The sequence below is a fragment of the Hetaerina americana genome, unplaced genomic scaffold (assembly GCF_022747635.1).
Source record: "Hetaerina americana unplaced genomic scaffold, ioHetAmer1.1.p SCAF_8, whole genome shotgun sequence".
NCBI classification, from domain to species: Eukaryota; Metazoa; Arthropoda; class Insecta; order Odonata; family Calopterygidae; genus Hetaerina; species Hetaerina americana.
Window position 1 is genome coordinate 5,831,291 of NW_027287427.1, and position 20,099 is coordinate 5,851,389.

General features: G+C 40.6%; 1 protein-coding gene across 1 annotated transcript in view; it reads right to left on the bottom strand.

The window, feature by feature from the left end:
• Positions 1-300: 300 nt before the first annotated feature.
• The window catches only part of Gycalpha99B (guanylate cyclase 1 soluble subunit alpha 2), a 417,282-nt gene continuing 397,483 nt past the window's right edge, over positions 301-20,099 (bottom strand). The window contains exons 10-11 of the mRNA XM_071597019.1: positions 18,746-18,900; positions 301-7,081 (exon numbers count right to left, since the gene is read on the bottom strand). Coding sequence (XP_071453120.1) covers positions 6,892-7,081; positions 18,746-18,900 — 345 coding nt within the window. The 3' untranslated portion in view covers positions 301-6,891. The remainder of the gene's footprint in view (positions 7,082-18,745; positions 18,901-20,099) is intronic.

Below are 20,099 nucleotides of genomic sequence, written 5' to 3' on the forward strand. Positions count from 1 at the left end.
ATGAACGCAGGTCGGATAGCTTTCGGACACCCCTCGTGTGTGGACAAGCTAACACAATATTGGCATTTATTAGATGAGGACTGGGAAAATATGACGAAAAGGTTAAAGAGAAATATTATCTGTCGCTGGTTGGGCCTCATTTAGAATATGCTGCTAGTATGTGGGATCCTCCCGAAGTTGGATTGATTGCCGTACTGGATCGCGTGCTGCGTAGAGGAGCTAGATTTGCTAAATATTGTTATGATCTCGATAACGCATCCCACAAAAGGGAACCTGGAAAATTAAAGACAAAAACTAAGCTTGAAAGTAGTGATTTCATTTATTCACTTCACAGGACTGTGTACATCGAAGCACCGTGTTTATGGAGTTGTTGTGGATGGGGGTGGGGGTAGAATTTGAGTGAGGAGAGGAGAAATTTACGAGACACTTCTGAAATCAAACCTTTGCAACACGGGTTGAGGATCATGTTCTTCTCCCTGAATTTTCAGGACACCAATACGCGTTTAACTATGGCGTGCGTTGAGGTAATGTGAGAATGGATTAAAATAACATCATTTCACGATTTTTATTTCGTCCAAATGTCATCACATTTCTTCTCTGACTAACTCACAGAACACGAGAATCAAATCAGATTATTAAGTCATTCTTCTTCACGTCAATGTCACCAACGACGTCACTCTGGGTATTGCTCTTCTTATTACATACATGTTGAAGTGTAATATGAACAGTAAAACCAACACATTAACAGGGGATTCAATTTTAGGCAGTAAGTTCACTGGATTCTCTCGGCGGTCACTTCCTCTTCGGCATATGTACAATGGGCGGTTTTTCGTGATTTTCCACCGAGAGAAAATGCAGTCGGATGCTTCATCCCATGTGTGTGTTTATTCTAACGACAGGCTCTCTGTAATAAAGGCCCTCCCACCTTGTCCCACATGGACCCGTGGAGAAATCTGACGACCGCCAATTTCTCCTATTATTGCTCGGAAGCCAAAAAGCGCCACCAAGAGACAAAATATGAGAACTGCTCTTCTTGCCCACTGGAATTTTGCGGCAGATTTGCGAAAAAAGGTGAAACACGAGGAAACAAAAGCTAGTTCACGAGCTACGAAGAAATGACCCCGTTCCCGCCAAGAGAGGACTTCTTTCGGGATCGTCACAAGAGCCCAATTAACAACAATGAGAGCGAGCACGTGCCACGATTGGTGCTAGCTAAATTGCGTGGGAACTAATTTTAATTCTTGCAGCAACAATAATTGTCGTACCTACCTAAATTCATGACATTCTTGTATTCAGGTTTCAACGATATCATAAAAGTTTGTTTGAAACCTGAATCGATTGATGAAAACTTATATGTGAAAATTACATAGTTTTGTTTTAATAATTTTCTTACAATCTATGCCTCAAACTGTTAAGATAGTGTTTATGCTTCAGAGAAAGAATTACCATTTGGTATGTTTCCTTAGGTTGAATCATCTTTGACATTTCTGTAAACACGAAAAAAACCCATGGAATATTTTCCGGTAATCGTTGAATATATAATGAAAACTTTTTACAGTCAAAAGTAATAGATATCCTTAAGAGTGACATACTGATCCGCCCCGCTTTGGAGAGTTGATACTTGTTGCTAGTTATTACGCGGCCTTGTTGGAGAAAATATTCATTTAGCGTGGAAAAGAGATTATTTCGGTTTTCACCCTTCGGGACCCCGTTATATTCCATACCTATAACTCACATCACCATTTTGGCAATCAACGATTGGCCATCGTTCCGAATATATGCCACAATTCTTTGCTTAATGTTCACTTTAATTTTTGCATGCTCTTAAGGAGTGCGTAATAGTCTTTTGCATCTAATCGCGCTGTATATCTATGTGATTTATCTGTCAATACTTGAGTCAAGCACATGAGAATACAATTTTGAATTGTGTGTAGATCTACAGCAAGTCACGATCAAACTGAGCAATGAGTAATGCATTCAGATGTGCTTGGAAAATTATTTATATAGATCCACGCGTGAATTGAGAAATGACTAACGCCGACGTAGAAAGGTCATCCAAACCTCCCTCCCACAATAATCAATGTTTCACAGCTCTGATGCAACGTACACCAAGTAATAGTCTTTTCTAAAACCACACCACTAATATATCCACAAAATTATCGATTGAGGAGCACTCATTTCCCCTTTTGAATGAAATTACAAACCTTTTAGATGAGAATTAGATCGCAAAAAAAATTAAAATTCCGTTCGTAATTACTAAACTATTTGAGATAACAAACACGATTTTCCCATAGAACACTGATAGAACTCGAGTGACGAACCATTATTTCCTTGCGAAGAAAAAAAAACGACTAGCGAGAGTCACTTATTAACTCGAGAACTAGTGACCGCGTGACAAAAAACACTGAAAAGGATGGGAAACCCTGAAGCCGAGTTGATTACAACCAATTTTACGGCCAAAGGCTGCGAAAGATTGGGCGACAGAGTTCGCTGGGACGTGCCGAGATTCGTTATGCCTGTTTCGGCCACAGCCGTCGGTATTAACATGAATCACGATAGCCTAACACGACGAACTATTTAGCTAAAATGACGGGACAGACGCGATATAACTCACGTGTCGCGGCGGCAACGGGACGCCCGGCCACCCCGTTGCAAAGTGAATGTACGCGAAAGTGCAGGTGAGATTATTTCATCTCCACAGCACATGCCGAATGAAAAGCCGTCACGAAGTAGACAGTCATGGCGGACAGATCCAAGATGGAGCGAGATCAACGACATCTGAAGTCGGCGTTTAGCCCGGGCAAAGCGAAGAGGGGCTGAACGCCACGAGAGAGCGTCCCTCGTGGAAGGCGGTTGGCGCGCGCGGGCTTTCGTCACATGCGCCATTATCAAGAGCAGACTCCGTACCAACACTCATTTGGATCGAATGGCTGATGACGGCTAATGAAATATAATCCGGAAAAATTTTAATTCCAAATAGAAGGATCCACTAGCTAAGCAATTTAGTGTAATCGCCGCCATCAAATTTAAACAGGAACAGTATTAACGATCATAAACGGCAAAAACCTGGTGAACTCGATGTTTCATAAAAATTTTACTGTTCATTAGATTCGACCAAATCATGGGCTCCACCTCGCCGATGAGAATTTTAACATTATTTCCAAGGGTTCAACGGTTAACAGATTAATTATTTCCACGAGGCTCGAGTGATTTTTGTTGTGTTGGTAATGCCTTTCCAACTTTGCAATCAAACCTATATTGATCGCACAGTTTTTTTTCTCAAGGAACTTGTTTAAATGCAAGAAGGAAACTGATAAAGTATAAGCACCCCTTGCGGATAAAAGATGAACTTCAATCAAACGATCGCGAAAGCGTTTTTTTTAAAATGTAATTTCCAACAGTGGGGGCTAAGGGAAACAGGGACGCTGCAAAGATTGTTCCAATGGAGTGAGAGTCCAAAGTGTGTGAAATAGTTTACTGAAGTAGATATGGTGATATTGCACTAGAGATGATGAACGCGTTTTGTGAATCCAGTCAACACGGAATTATATACTCGTATTACGGTATTTGGTTTAGACGCATGTTTGATCCATTACAAGATAACCTAATAATTTACACCAATTTTCAAGTTTGATACACATAAAAAGATAAATTTCGAAACACGAGTTATCAAAATACAGACTAGAATTATTAACGCAAGTGGAATACAAGGAAGACAGATATTCCAATTTATTTTGAAATCGCTAATGCAATGATCGAGCCATGTTCATTGCAAGTAGAAATCACTTTAATTTATCACTCAGAATCAAACAATTTGTAGAAAGTTTATGCAAGTATTAATTAATTTCAGGATTTTAAGAACGAGGGTAAAAGTGTGTCTGTTATTACTCGAGTGGATATGAAGTTCGTTTGAGTCATTATCTTTGAGTACAATGGGTAACAATTCTCAAAGAGGGTGAAAAAATTTGATGATCACAAAATGCTTTCACCAGCAAAACTTCATTGCGACGTGGAATTCGGATGAGTCGCATCCAATTGCATCGACACATCTTGAATTTGGTGACGAAGAATTCGGTTGCACTACACAGGACTCCTGTGATGGCAGATTATTGGCTAACTTAGCTACGCGGACGGATACGCAAGGATTTGCATAAAAGTCCAATGTCTTAAATAGAAGTCCAAAAAAGAAGATGATTTCGAATTTAAATTGAAAATTCTCACATTCATCTCTGAAACTGAAAACGAATCCTCACAGATGAAAAAAAGAGTCAGGTTCACCCGAAATAATTCATAATTTTTATGGAATGAGTAAAGCTGGTGAAACATTTAGCGTGACCGAGTTTTCATGGACTCCAACTTCCATTTTTTTCCCTGATCCCATCTCTCCAATAATTCCGTTGAAAGAAAACCTACAGATAGATATTAGATAGTTTAAGACATTTTCAGGCATAACGAAGTGAAATCGCGGATCAATCAATTATATGGATCAGCAAAGCTTTGATTGAAAATTAACTGAATTTGCAGCGAGAATTACTTCAAGAGTGTAATAAACGCATTTAGAATAGCTTTACGGTGGGTCGCTAGTCCTAATTAAGTTCAACAGATGCCCATCATCTATGTACACCGTTTAATTTGATTGCCTTGATTACTCTATTTATCATAGAGACCTCCGCTACCGTAAGCGCCGCCTTTTACTCTATTGCTCTCTTATTAAGCGCCATCATGTCCCGCGCCTAATATTCACCGACGCCACTTCCTTATACTGCGGATAAAACTTACTCTTCAATCAAAAAACGCTCGCAACTTTCACAGGATTTCGCTGTAAGCACTTCTAAGGCGCTCTTTCACCGCAGAAAATACCATTAGATGGCCTAAATTTTTATATTTTAATATATTCCATTTTTTTCCGTGCGACGTGTGTTCACCCATAAAAAAAACGAATAACTCGATAAATGAAATCGATATCCAGTAAAAGGGTTTAGGGTTTTTTTTCTGCCGATAAAGGGATATTCAAAAGGTGAGAGGGAAAAGTTTAGAGTGGGAACACAAGAGGGCGATGCATTGCGGAGAATAATAATGAGGTCATCACTTTCTCCCCCTACCTCCCCCTTCCCCCCCTCCTCAAGAACTGCACTCGCGAGAGGAAATGGGACATGCTTTTCCTCTTTCTTCTGCTTTTAAGGCGATCTTTTCTTTTTTTACCCCCTTAGATTTTTCTCAAACCTCTCCTCACACCCAAACTAAGCTCAAGTTCCATGAGGGTAAAAAATATTTCAATTTTTTGACTCGCATTTGTCCTATTTAAAAAAGTGTCTGCATCATTATATTAGAAGTGTGTGCATAAATGATTTCATTGTGGTTACCTCGCGTGCGCACAATTCTACTACGCTTTCATCACATTCATTTATTTTTTATGTTAAATATAATAATAACATTTTTCATCCAATGGGGAAAATCTTAATCAATTTATTTTTAAAAGTATTTTTATATATCTTTTTGATGTGACGGCTGCTTTCATTTTTTTCCTCAAGATATTATTAAAAAGCATATCATTCAAAGATTGATTGGCTTTTTAAATTTATTTTTTTTTTATCCCTCCGCTCCGCTGAGTATACATGGGGGAGCTGACTTTGCTATTTTGGTGCAAATCTGACATTTGCCCCACTTGCGCTCCAAACATAAGTATTAACCGACGACTATCAGCTTGAGATTCACCGCAGTACGTCCTATAACGACACCCGCTCCATGAAAGCATTGCGTCCAGCGCTCCAGCCATCCAAAGGGAGTGAGTGACTTGACTCTTTTCGAGAGTGGGTAGACCATTTACAATAGCTTCCAATACTTTTTTCCTCCAGTTTATGGAACTCCCATAAAAAAGAGATCTTGCAAAGTGTTGCCTAATGCGTTTCATCTACTCCTCACCCCTTTTCTCCTTTCATCACTCTAATATTTCAAGCCGCATACACTTGCTCCACTACGTGGCTTCAGTCTCCCTGCAAGAATTTGGGAAAATGATTTTTCATAACTTCTCTTCGAATTTCTTTTTTTTTTATTTTCATATTTATATCCACACCCCGCAAAATTGGATCTATTGCTCCCCATTGCTATGTTGGGACTTCCAACCACCAGATGAAGATTTCAGAAGGCCACTCCGACTGCGAGGAAGGCGCAATATCTTCCTTCGTTCCTTTCCCAATTGGCCAACACGCGACACACCATCTCAAGACACGACCGGCCTACTCAAGACAAGAAGAGACACGACACGCCAACTCGAGACACGACGAGAAACGACACGCCACATCGGTACACGACATTGCTACCTCTAGTCACGATGAGACACGCCACGCCACATCGAGACACCACGAGAAACGACACACCAACTCGAGACGCGACACGCCACCTCGAGACATGACGAGCCACGACACGCCAACTCGAGACACGTCTCATCTCAATCACCTTCCGGACAGACTAGCGCTCACTCCCTCCTCCCCCGACGCCCATTTAGAATGAGGGTGAGCGAAAAGGGAAGAACATTGTCCTTGCAGGGTAAAGGAAAGAGAGGCTAGAGGAACGGAAGGCTGAAGATCACACAAGGAAAGGAAGGTAACGCACGGACGACAAAGACGAAATGCCAACGACAGCCTCCGAAGTACGGCAATCGTTGATGGTACGCTGTCTCGTCGGAAGCACAAGGAACAGAAGGAGGATGAAGGAAAAGAAACACATTTATGCACATAAAATTATAATACATCGAGTGAGTTCGGTCATGTATGTTTCACTCCCAGGGGCACTCTCGGCCCCCTATCCGGGTCGTCCATCCCATATCCTTCCTCTGCCACCCCTTTAGCGGATGGGATCGCAGGCGGACCCCTCCTCGCCCCCCGGCGGCGGTCACTGCGGCTCCTCTAGCTCCGAGAGAGCCGCGGTCACATGCTGCTCCAGGGTGGCGCCCGGCGAGAGGTCAGGGTTCTTGTAGCCGAGCAGGAAATGGCACGTGGCGCCTTCCTCCGCGAAGAAGCCCTGGGGCAGACAGTGGCGGGGTCGGGGCTCGGTGTGGAAGCCGGGCCACTCGGAGAGGACCCTTTGGCGCCAAGAGGGGAAAGAGACACCGTGAGAGGGGGAACATTTGGTGCTGGGTGGCGCGGGGCGGGGTCACCCCCTCGAGGGAGTCCCTCCCCGCACCAACTCGTCTTTTAACGTTGTCGGATACGGGATGAATTTTGCAAGCTCGGCCCAACGCATACATTAAGCCAGTTGCGCCCGAAGCCAATATCGGATATCCTGATTCCGCATCCTTTAGACCAGAGGTTTATGGTTGTGGATGATGGGATATTTATCTCATTCAAAGCAATGTGCCAGGGAGGTCGAGAAATCGGCTTGATGTTATGAAAAGCAAATATCGCGCACATGCCAAACAAAGAAAACAGACGAAAAATGTCTCAACGGATACGAGAGCAGCATACAATCAACGCGTTTTAAAGAAAAAGAATTATTTAATGGGTTAAAACTCATTCCGTCTGCAAGAAACTGCAGGATATGCCCCCTATAAATGTGAATTACGATTGTAATGCACGTTTAGGGGATGACTCCGTTTAAAGTTACTGGAATGGGAATCATTGACGGAGTCAATTACCGATTAAATCTCTTGCATAAATTGGTAGGATGTCTTTTTAACAATGACGTGAAAATGTGTTTTTAGCCCCATCGTAGTACGGTAGGAGAGATCACGTCAATAAAATTATGGAGTCAAGTGTGCAACAGATAGGTTAAAGATGAATTTTTTTTCACAAACGATAAGGGATCGGAATAACATTGTCCTACCGCGGTAGGGGTAAAAATATTCGGGCAAAATTAGTCTGGTTGGTATCCGATCCCTGCTGAAATATACAAATTTCGTCGGATGACTTCGCTAAAAGTTACTGTCGCCAGATCCCTCGCGGTTTCTTGCAAAGGCAAAACACCCCAGTGTTTAAATCTTTAATATCATGGACCGTGTCGCTTTGCGAACGACTACAAATGGCAGTGACACTGTTATGTACGGTCTCTTTTCACAGTATTTTGTTACTTCAAAGGCCCTAAAATTTCTTCGCATAAGACGGACGATAGCTTCACTGACTAAAGCACCAAAGGCCGGACGTCGAGGAACCGGTTTCGAATCCCGGTTTAAGGTGAATGATTTTTAAATTTTAAAATTCCTGCATTGTTATTCCTCCTCATTTTTTCGCAAAAATGGTGATTTGAAATTGGATCCACTAGAGGAATATTTTCATTCATATTATCTTGCACAAAAATTGTTTTTTTAATATTGAAATTTTTAAATTTAACAAGACAATCACTTAAAAAATTGTTTGTTTAAGAGAGATATAATTATAAACAACAATTTGAAATAAACTGCAGGTAATAATGAACTGAACAAATTATTTGATTACTATGCTGTAAAACGAATAATGACGATTCGAATAAAATATCCCGGTACTTTTTGAGAATGGAACTGTGAAATTGAAGCTCCGAGATCACTGCATATTTAAAGGAAGATCCATTCAGGCAACGCGTGGGCTGTGCGTTTTAAAGCTACCGAGTGCATCCATCGGGTGTACGAGTCGACCTCTCGCTGTGTAGGGGTTGGCTGCTCAATAAGCGAGTTTACTCTATGAATATGCATTTCGCTGCAAAAAGGGACGACGTTCGGAGGTTGCTTTGAGCTGTTCTTCGGTGAGAAAGACCGGCCACCCACCCACACGATACGGAATCCTGTGAACGTGCCCTGGTTTGGTGAAAGGGAGGCACAAAAAATGCGACCATACAGCCCCCATCTAATGCAAAAAAGTGGGGATCAAAATCGAACCGAAGCGTGACTTGAGAGCGATTATGTTTAAACAATTATGACGAAGGAATAACTTGAATTAATTTGCAAGAAAACTCCAGAGGTGAAGAAAAGCTGTAAAAGGATGCACAATGAGATTAGGTGGAAGGTAAGGAATTATGGATAAAATGTTTGCTTGATGGAGTGCAAAATCATTCAGTATACGTACGAGAAGGAAAAAAAGGTTACTGTATATGGAGAAACCATTGTAACCTATATTTTTTTACAAAAACACAACAAAAGAGAGCCAGAATTTTGCGAGAAGGACTGAAAAATATAAGTTGGAGTTTGGGAAGGATATTTGAAACAGCATTACAGTCAAGGCTTGTGCCAAGACAAATTGAAGAAGAAATATTGAATAAGATAAAAAATTGATATAATATGTTGAGCAATGAGAAAATGAAGACATTAATTGAGATATGCTTCAACATTTAAGGACCAGTACGCAAAAACATGTAAAGGATATATAATACCTCCTGTATCGAAGCAAACTACTGGAGAAAATAAAGAGTCCGCCACAGAAAGTAAGGGAAAAGATTTTCCCTGACGAAGCAGACAATTTGTGGCGGGATGAATGGCGAGAGGTTAAAGACCGTTAGTCGTCTGCGGGCCGTTACAATGAGCGGATAGCTGCTAGACTGAATCCCTGTTCGAAGGTCGCGTCACAAAAACCACTTTCCATGGAGCATTAATATGCGATGAAATTTTGTTTTAAACTCGGGAAATCGGGTTTGGAGACCATGACGAATGGTTAAGGATGCTTATGGGGATGGAGAAATGTCCCAATTGACGATTTTCTGCTTGCAAAGGATGCCCCGGGTGGGTGGGGGGGGGAGAGGAAGTTGACGATGATGAATGCCCTGGACATCCATCAACAATACAATGTGATGAAAATGCGCAAAAAATGAGACACACGCTCAATCCTGATGGATCACCAAGTGTCAGGATGCTAGCAGAAGAGTGAAATATTCAAAAACCACAGCGCGTTGGATTCTTACAGAAGATTTAGCCATGAGAAAGATGTGCTAAGATGGTCCTCAAGGTGCAGTCGGAAGACTGATTGCGTGACAATCTTGCCTTGGACCTCTTGGACCATGGTGTTAGCGACTCGAATTTTTTAGAATAGGTGGTCACTAGTGATGAGACTTGGGTCTTTGTATATGACTCTGGTACAACCCCTTTGAGTACCATTTTGGACTACTGGATTATGTCAAATAGGCTACGACGTGGTGCCTGAACGAGACTCCCATCGACTCCTTCCAGGAAGCGTGGCAGAGGCGCTGACATGGGTGTGCTGATGCCCAAGGGTGCCGTTTTGAAGAGTTAGTTTCAGTAATTTGATCCGCAATAAAGTTTTCCCCGATTTATTCTACTTATTTCTCGGGTCAGACCGTTAACTTAATCCAAGTAGCATTACATGATTCATGGCATTGAATTTGTTGATTTCCTTTAATAAGATACTGCTTGGGACGGAGTTCCAAAAAGAAGAAATTAAAACAGATTCCAATCTTTTTGAGCCACAAGCCTGGCGTAGCCTGAGACAGAAAATCCTCGACAGAAGAATGGAACTAACAGGAGAGAAATTCCTAGATGAAGTAAATGTTGGATATAGGAAGGGCAGAGGCATTTGTGAAAACACCTTGGCTTTTAGGCGACTGGCCGAGCAGGAAACGTAAAAAAGACTACTAGGTCTACATCCATCTACATGATACCATACACGCCACCACTATGGTGCATGTCAGGGCTCCACAAAAGGCATGCAACATCATTGTCAAGATTTTCTTAAATGCTGGTTATCAATGGAAATGCAGCATATTGAAACACATAGAGTCATTTTTAACGACAGCAACATGAACTACAATGTCTAAATCAAAATAAATGCATGCAAAACCATTATCATATTCTAGGTTACTTTGAGTTTAAAATTAAAGGTAGCTGAAAAACTAGAATAGATCGAGAAAAGAAGGCATGATAGCATAAACCGTTCCTACTGGCAGTCGGGAACAAGTTAAGAAGCAAAATAGGTACATAATACCCCGCAAGGGCGTGTGGTGGGGGGTGTTTGGTCACCACCCGTAAATGAGAATAAAACTACAAACAAAAACAAGGTTTTTATTTTTGCAATAGTCCGAAACCAGCACTTCGGTCTTTACATCGGACTTTGAACAATGATATAACAATTGACTCAACTACATACACCCAATCCTTAGGTGGAGGAAAACCCACCTAGGCGGGAATCGAACCCGTGACCTCTGGGTAAATGCACACCTACACCCGCAGTGACGTATATATTCATGCAAAAACCCTTTCAACTCTCAGGCATGCAAATAAACATAAAGCTATCAACTAACATGCACATGCACCTCAGAATGTTGTAAAAATGTAACCAATGACGGTACGCTTACATACGGAGGATGTTATTCCATTTTATTAAGGCATGGGCAATGAACAAAAGAAGGAAGGAGAAGAATGGAAGGAACATAATAAATGTGATGCACAAGGAGTGATAATGACGATTAAATATAAGGGTCGATTTAGTCACGGTGTTTTGCTGACAAGAGAGTTAGAGGACCAGAGAAAAGTTTGATAAAAGCTTTGGAAAGAAGAAAGAAAACCCTCATAAAACATCTTTAGACACGACGAAGATAGTCTATAGAACATTTGGGATGACTGCGGATGAGATAATAGCGTATGGGACGAAAACAGAAGTCCAGGCGAGCGACTGTGAGGACGAGTGGAGTTCGGCTGATGGGGGAATGGAATGGAGAGACGAAAGGAATCAATGTGAAGGGTGATGATGGGTGGTGATGAGAACCAATTTTAAAGGGCTACAATTTCCCTTTGAGATACCTTTCCACGTTCTTCAACATTGATTCAACCGAATACCAATATTTGAAAATTATTTTAACAACGAAGAATGGCACAATTTCGTGGATTGGATGAAAAATTAAAGGAAAGTTCTGAAAAATTATGGATGAAAGATAGATAAGCTGAAAAGGGTGCTGAAAATTCATCAATAATGTCTTTTCTTTCTTTTTGCAAATATATTTTTCTAGTGCCCGGCAAGCTACCCCTAGGGTGTGTGGCAGGGAGCGGATACCAACCAGACTAATTTTGACCCGAATATTTTTAGCCCTACCGCGGTAGGACGATGTTATTCCGATTCCTTATCGTTCGTGGAAATAATGACATCTTAAATTTATCTGCAGTACACTTCATCTCTATAAATTTGTTGACATAATCTCTTCTACCATACTACGATGGGGCTAATGATACGAGGGTCATCCGGAAAGTAGTACCCGTTCGTGAAATAAAGACACAAAAGTAAATATTAACAAACATAAAAAATTTTATTTGAAAGAGGATACTTTAAACTACTTCTCAACATAATCTCCAAGCAAATTAAGGCATTTGTCATAACGTGTGACAAGTTTCTGTATTCCTGCTGCATAGTCCTTCGCCGCCAGCTCATTGAGATACGCGAGGGACCCATCTTGCACAAATTTTTGCATAATGCAGATGGTGTTTAACAATTTCATGAACAATTGTTCGAGAAACATTGGGAAAATGCTCACAGATGTCATCAATTGTGACGCGCCGATCGTTCCTCACGAATTCGTCAACTGAGCTCACCAGTTGGTCTGTAATGACAGACGGTCTCCCCGAACGCTCATCGTCGTGTGTGTTCCCCCTCCCCATGTTGAAGTTGCGACACCACCGCCGAACAGACGACTCGTCCATTACATTGTCTCCATACACCTCCTTTAATTGGCGATGAATATCACATGGGCGAACGTTTCTTGCATTGAGGAATTTAATCACTGCCCTCACTTCACAACTGGCGGCGTTCTCAATTTTTTTAAACATTGTAAACAATCACAGAAACAACACAGGCAATGCTAGCGTCACGCAACTTGGCTCAGAGAAGGCAGACAAGCCACTGAAGCTATCTGACCTCGTCCAGCGGCTACTCGCGTCGTCAGCACTTCATGCGGCACGAACGGGTACTACTTTCCGGATGACCCTCGTACATTTTCAACAACATTGCTAAAGAGATATCCTTCCAATTTATGCAAAAGATTTAATCTGTGATTTTAATCCTTCAATGATTCCCATTCCAGTAACTTTAAACGGAGTCACCCGCTACATGCGCAATACAATGGTAATTCAAATTTAGAGGGGGCATCTCCTACAGCTCCTTGCAAGCGATGTAATCTGTAACTAACATATAAAATGCCAAAGTACATGATGCCGGCTAGTAATTGTTTTCGAGCAAGCTAACAGTTTTAAGGTTTTGTTGTCTCCGGCGACTCTTAATGGAAATGACATAACATATTGAAATAAAATGAGTACATTTGTAAATCTACACCGAGGTTTCAACGTTGGACGTCCTTCTCCTGTGGTCCTCACGGAGGACAACTTTGACCATACTTTCGGCTGCATTTGGCCATTTTCGGGCCGAAATTAGTCTGGGGTGTATTCACCCTCTGCCACACACCCTAGAGGTGGCTTGCAGTGTACTAAAAATACAAAAAAAATACGTTTTGCTGTTCATGCACCGTAATGATTGATATATTTACTACCCTCAACTATCTTGGTGAAAGGATGAGCATATTTCTTTGCAAAACTTTTACCTAATGATGCAAGAAATTCGAGGCCCACATTACTTTGGGAGGCGGACTTAAGGGCGAGAAGTTACGGGGAAAACGATCGCTGGAAAAGAAGGATGATGGAAACCCATTATTCCTCGTACTTATGGCGATCAACCAACTAAGTAGAAAAATACAACTACGGTCATTCGGTTTACTCGACAATAAAATGTTCCGTAGTGGCCCTGTATGATATATGCATCGAACATTCGGAACGCTTTTTTTCCACGAATGAAAAGGGAATGGAATAACATTGTCCGACCGCGGTAGGGGTCATATTCGGGTCAAAATCAGTCTGGTGGGTGTTCACCTCCTGCAACACACCCTAGAGGTGGCTCGCAGACTACTAAATTATCTATCTATTTAACGTATTAATGATAAACTGATTAATAAAAAAAACCCTGTGCAGGACCTGATTTCGGAATTTAGCTGGATACAGAGGAAAGTTCCCCATTTTGCGAAAAATCGCTTTGTACCTAAGGAAAAGCGTCACGCCGTTACTAAATAGTCTCCTTTGAGAACTACTGGGGACATAGTAATTGAATGCACGGCTTAAACCATCAGAAGGATTACATTATTAAGCTAGATTAGGGGTGTACATTTTAGATGGAATAAAATTGATTTGAAAGCAATGCTGATACGGAATTAATAATCGCGACCCCGCCGCATTGCACTGTTAGGTAAGTCCACGTCGAGGATTTAAGGGAAATTGACAGACAAAAAGACTGATAACTGGGATTCTTTTTCACTCTCACAATTCGTGATCAATACAGTATGGAACATTACTGTTCACAATTCGCTCTTGCCGAAAAATAATATGAACGCTAATAAATATGAATCATCATATTGGTTTGGGATCTAATTTCCTCCGCCACATGCCTTATCGGTGCTTCGTAGAGTAGCGCGTAGATAAAATATGCGCCGTCGTAATAGGATCGCTCAAAGAAAGCGAATGGTAAAAGAAGATAGAATATGATGGGGGAAGCATGTTATGGGCTGGCGAAAAACATCGACGACGAGAGAAGGGTGAGCCAGGTCATTCCCGACGCCACCTCGGGGAATCGCTTGGAATCCCGTACCCCCCTCCCCCAATCCAACACACCCCTACGGCTTACTCCTCAGGGGACGGAGCATCCCTCTTCTCTTATTCAGGTCTCGAAAAATCCGCGGAGAAAATGACACTTTCAATCTTTCCATCCCTCTCCATCCGTCTTCCTTGAATTCCAACTACGGCAAGCACAACAATGTTCCAATACTATTGGGGGATCCTGGGAGGAAATTGTTTCCAAGCCTACGGTGAGGACGAAAAAGAGAGAGAGCAGAAGATTTCGGAATTCCTCTCTTTCACTTTCCAATATGTGATGTAAGGCGATGAAATACTGCTCACGCACCGAAAAGGATATCTCCGTACACGGTATATTTATGTCATCGCATTTCAACCTCACCCTGACTGAGATCAGGGTAAGTGAGTGGGTAGGCTATCAGGGACCAAGTTCGACAAATTATTTTAGAGGAAAGGCAATAGAGGCAAGGCAAAAACAAATTGACTAAGGTTGGAAAATTAAAATAGTGACAGATAAAGTTTTCTTAAACTGATGAGGAAAAAAAAGGTTTACCTAAAACAGTTTTTCCACCTGCCGGATATTCGCGATGAATATGGATTGGAGATATTGATGATTTATCCTGAATATAACGCGATATATTAGATATGAGCTATAAACATCCAAAACCTATTACGAGCCCTACATGACACGGTGCGCCTATATTGGCTCAATGACATAATTAGGTAATTGATTATTGCAAAGAAATGTATTAAAAATGTGTTTTGTGCTTTTTAATGCAACAATTTCAGAGCGTAAAAATCATTCGCCTTGACTGGGACTCGAACCCAGATCCCTCAATATCCGGTCGAGTGCTTTAGCCACTTAAGCTACCGAGGCGTCCTCTTAAACTCTGAAATTTTGGGGCTTTTAAAGGAACTAGATGTTATGACGAAATACCGTACATACAATGTCACATGCATTCGTAGTCGTGCGCGAGGCGCCACTGTCCACGAGGTTAAAAGCCAACTTTAAACACGTATGGTGTTTTCCCTTTGACAAATTCCAAAGAAACTGCGGGAGATGCCTCGGTAGCTTAAGTGGCTAAAGCACTCGACCGGATATTGAGGGATCTGGGTTCGAGTCCCAGTCAAGGCGAATGATTTTTACGCTCTGAAATTGTTGCATTAAAATGCACATTAGCGGATGACTCCGTTAAAAGTTACTGTTGCGGCATCTCCCGCAGTTTCTTTGGAATTTGTGTTTTGTGCTATTAGAAACGATAATTATCTTGTAGTTACTACACAAGTAACGGTTTTTTCTAATTAAGTGGCGAAATAATCGGAAAACAACTCCAGTTTTAGATCGCTGAATAAATAAACTTAAACAAATTTTATTTATCAAGCGATATTGAATTTTCACATAGTAGAACCTGAAAACATCGAATTATTCATGTTTAGACGTTTTTACATCAATAGTTAATTTGATAAAGTAATAATAGAGTTTGATATCCCACGGAACTAAAGTTGTTCTCAGGATCATCAACAAAAGGATAGCAAATACGGCAAGTGATTACTTAGGGGATGATTAGTTTGGGTTTAGGAAGAGGAGAGGTACGCGTGATACCATTGCAGTAATGAGATTGTTAATCGAGAGGAACATAGAATACAACCAGGAGGTATTTGCCTGTTTCGTAGATTTCGAATAAGCGTTTATAGAGTGAATTGGGAAAAACTACTGAGTATATTGCAGAAAATAGGGATAGATTGGGGAGAAAGGAGGCTAATCCGCAACCTGTACGTGTCTCAGACTGCTCAGGTGCGAGTGGGGAACGGGGAGTCTGGATGGGCAGTATTGGGAAGGGGTGTAAGGCAGGGTCGCCCATTATCACCGTTGCTGTTCAACATGTATGCAGAGGAAATGATTAAAGAGGCATGGGAAGAACTGGAGGTAGGAATGAAAGTGGGCGGGGAATTCGTAAAGTCAGTTAGGTTTGCTGATGACCAAGCTTTAGTTTGTCAGTCAGCCAAGGGGTTGCAAGCATTGCTGAGTGAACTGGAAATTCAGTGCGACAGATATGGGATGAGAATCAATATTAATAAAACAAAGGTTATGCGATTTTCTAGAAAGAAAAAGGCTAAGCTAAACATTAAAATAGGAGGGCAAAAACTAGAGCAGGTAGAACAGTTTACATATCTCAGAAGTGTTTTGGACCAGCACGGTCAAAGTAGTAGGAACGTAAGGAGAAGAATTGCGCTAAGCAAAGAGGCTTTCACAAGGAGGAGGGAGTTGATGACAGGGACGTTGAGTAAGGATGCTAAGAAAATACTCGTAAAAACTTTGATATGGAGCGTGGCTATGTACGGCGCGGAAACGTGGTCATTGAGGCAGGAGGATAGACGTAGATTGGAGGCTTTTGAAATGTGGGTGTGGAGAAGAATGGAGAAGGTGAAATGGACAGAGAAGAAAACAAATGAGGAAGTACTTGGTATGGTGGGCGAGGAGAGGTATTTGTTGGGAGAAATCCTATTGAGGCAGGAAATGTGGATGAAGAACCTACCTTAACCGGTAGATTACCGTAAAATAATAATAGAGTTTTGGAATATCTGGTTTGGGAAAGAATTTTATCAGCTTTGAAATGTTCTGGCAAGGGAAATACTTCTCACTCAGTCTTCTCACTAAGCGAAGAAGTGAGGGAGTCATACTTTTTCCGAAATCTTCAGAAATGTTTAACACCGCGGTTAAATAGAACTTCCGGGATTTTAATCTTCGCGGTGGTAGAATGCAAAAGAATAGCGAGCTCAATAGTATTTCGATGTCCAGCTGCGCGTTTGAATACAGGAGCTGAAACAATAACGAATCTTACGAAGTTATCACGTCTTGTGTTCATGCTGTTCCAAGCAACGACGACGAGATTTGATTTAAGAGATAAAATGAGGGATAGTTTAAATCTCTGGGCGTTGAAAAGAACCCAATCCATCCAAGTGTCATGTCTATTGATCCAAACAAACATTTTTAGCGATATGAATCATTAAAAAAAATCTTTGCTAGGTTATTTTAAGGGGAACACGCCACTGGATAATTTTATTTTTACTCATTGAAAATATAGCGCGAGTGCAATATTACGAGTGTAATAAGTTATACAATATATGTCCGAACATGCGTTTTTTAATGTTTTGTTTTATTTTGAGGGTGTACAGTGTAAGTCTAACCCTTTACATGTTTTGAAGAATTGAACGAATGGGTATAACTTAGAATAGAATAGAGAGGAGAGTTTGAAGCCAAAGCAGCATGTTCTACCTACCGCAATGATGGAGTCTTCGTCATACTTATGCACATAACTAGTCATTTTCATCGTAATTGGGATAATTTCCATTCATTCATTAAATATTCACCTTGTTTCATTATGACGGGAAATTTTCTAAAAGTCTCTAGTGGTGACCCTGGTGGTTCTCTGTACACAGTTTTTTTGCTGCGCTTTGGATAATAAAGCTCGAAAATAAAGAACGGCGTTGACTCATAAAATTGAAAACTCAATTATAAATTTTATTATATAATGTTATGTGATAATTATTTATTATTTTGGTAAAAAATAGTATCACGTCATTAAGCAATGTCTACATACAAAATGAAAGATATTATGTCACTGTTAAAATAATGATTTCCTTTATTGTGTAAGTTAAAATATGCCGAAAGAATGAGGTTCTACGCATAGCACTGTTCAATTTGACCATAATGGTTGGGACCAAAGTCATCAACAACAAGTCATCATTTTATTCTTCTCTTGAGGTCCTCCAAAGTAGTAATGAACCAAAGTTTAATAAAAATAGCAACATCAAAGCTTTGGAAAAACCACCAAAAGCAGGAAAAAATGATGATTCTTCAGAAAAATTCGGGTCATAAGTTGTATTTTGTTCTTTTGACGGTATTGTAAAAGTTTTCACCAAGAATTTATTGACATGGAACAACATAAATTTACCAAATTGATAATTTTACTTTGAGCTTATAGCGACTTCGATAGATTAGGTTTAACCAAAGCGAGCAATTAAATAAAAAAAATTCAGATGGAATAAGCACATGCAAACGAATTTGTAAATGGCATTCAGGCAGTTTGCTCGGAGGAAAAGAAAATGCAAAAGAGTAATGAATTTATCAATTCAACTTATTGAAATCCGTTGGTTTTCTTTACTCACTGGTGTGTCGTTGGACTGATGTTTATTTTAAGTGGCTCGCTCGTTGATTCGAACTTGTTTGCCATGGAGACGTTATGCCCGAAGAGGCAATAGCGGGGCATCTTTTTCCCCACCACGCCAGCCAGCACCGTCCCGGTGTGAAGACCAATCCTCATCTGTAAGGAAAACAAAGACAAATGGCTGAATCCAAAGATATGAAACACAATGCCAAGACAATCAAGTTCATTTCATTGCACACTTCCAATTCATGCCATATATCGAACATCACATGAGAATATCATCGCGTTAATCTCTCATCATTATGAAAACCTAAAGCTGAATTTTAAGAGTAATACGAGTATAAACGTATTCGACCCGAGACCATATCACCCTTCAGTTCTACGCATAACAATTAAAGGTAAGCATAACAAAAATGAACTGAACTAATGAGCAATTAACATTTAGTTTAGCAAATGTATCTGAACTGATATCACAAGTAAGATTACTTATGCATGTGATATGAGCTTGCAGGCATATGACGGATGTAAATTTTGATTAAAAAGAGGTATATTCAATGGAAAAACCACATTTCTGATATTGCCAACATAGAGGAGAAAACATAAATTGGGGTTCAAATTCTAACGCGTTTGTTTCTGGGGATTAATTTTGTCGGAAAGCGATTGCTTAGCCAAAAAGACCCTGGTTGAGACCTGTGATGGTGGCAAACACTTTCTCTGATTCAAACAACGGTAAGGTATTTTTGTGTTTTTTACAGTAGAGACGACGCATTATTTCTAAAATACTACTCAATATTTAAAAATCAGTAAAAAATAACTAACTAATTATTTATACTTGTTTATTGTGCCCGGGTATTTATTTGCCTCACAGGACTAAACAAACCGCGCCATTAATCAGTTGTCACGTCTTCAACACCAATGAGACAAAGTTTGCCTATTTGCACAATTAATGCTTGTGCCAAAATTTCACTCCAATTTATTCTCGGCGCACTTGCTCAAATCACGTGCATTCATTACATCGCGTTGGAGCGTCAAAATACATTAGGCTAAAGTTTTAATTAAAAAAGAGTATGACACACTCCAATTTCCCTGCTTACATTGAATTTATTCCAGAGCCACCTTCCCAATGTCCGATATGACTTCTTGCTTCGAATCCTAATTCACGCCTGCAATTTCCTTCTTGAAGAGAATAACTGGCACAATTGTGGACTATATTTATTTCGGAACATCTTACCAAAAAAATTACTTCCAAAGATCCGAAACTGTAATAATAGTAAAAAAACCTATGTGGCATCGTCAGGCTAGAAAAATCACGGAATTGCTATTCCGGTGTCATTTTGCAATTCATGGATGCCCCG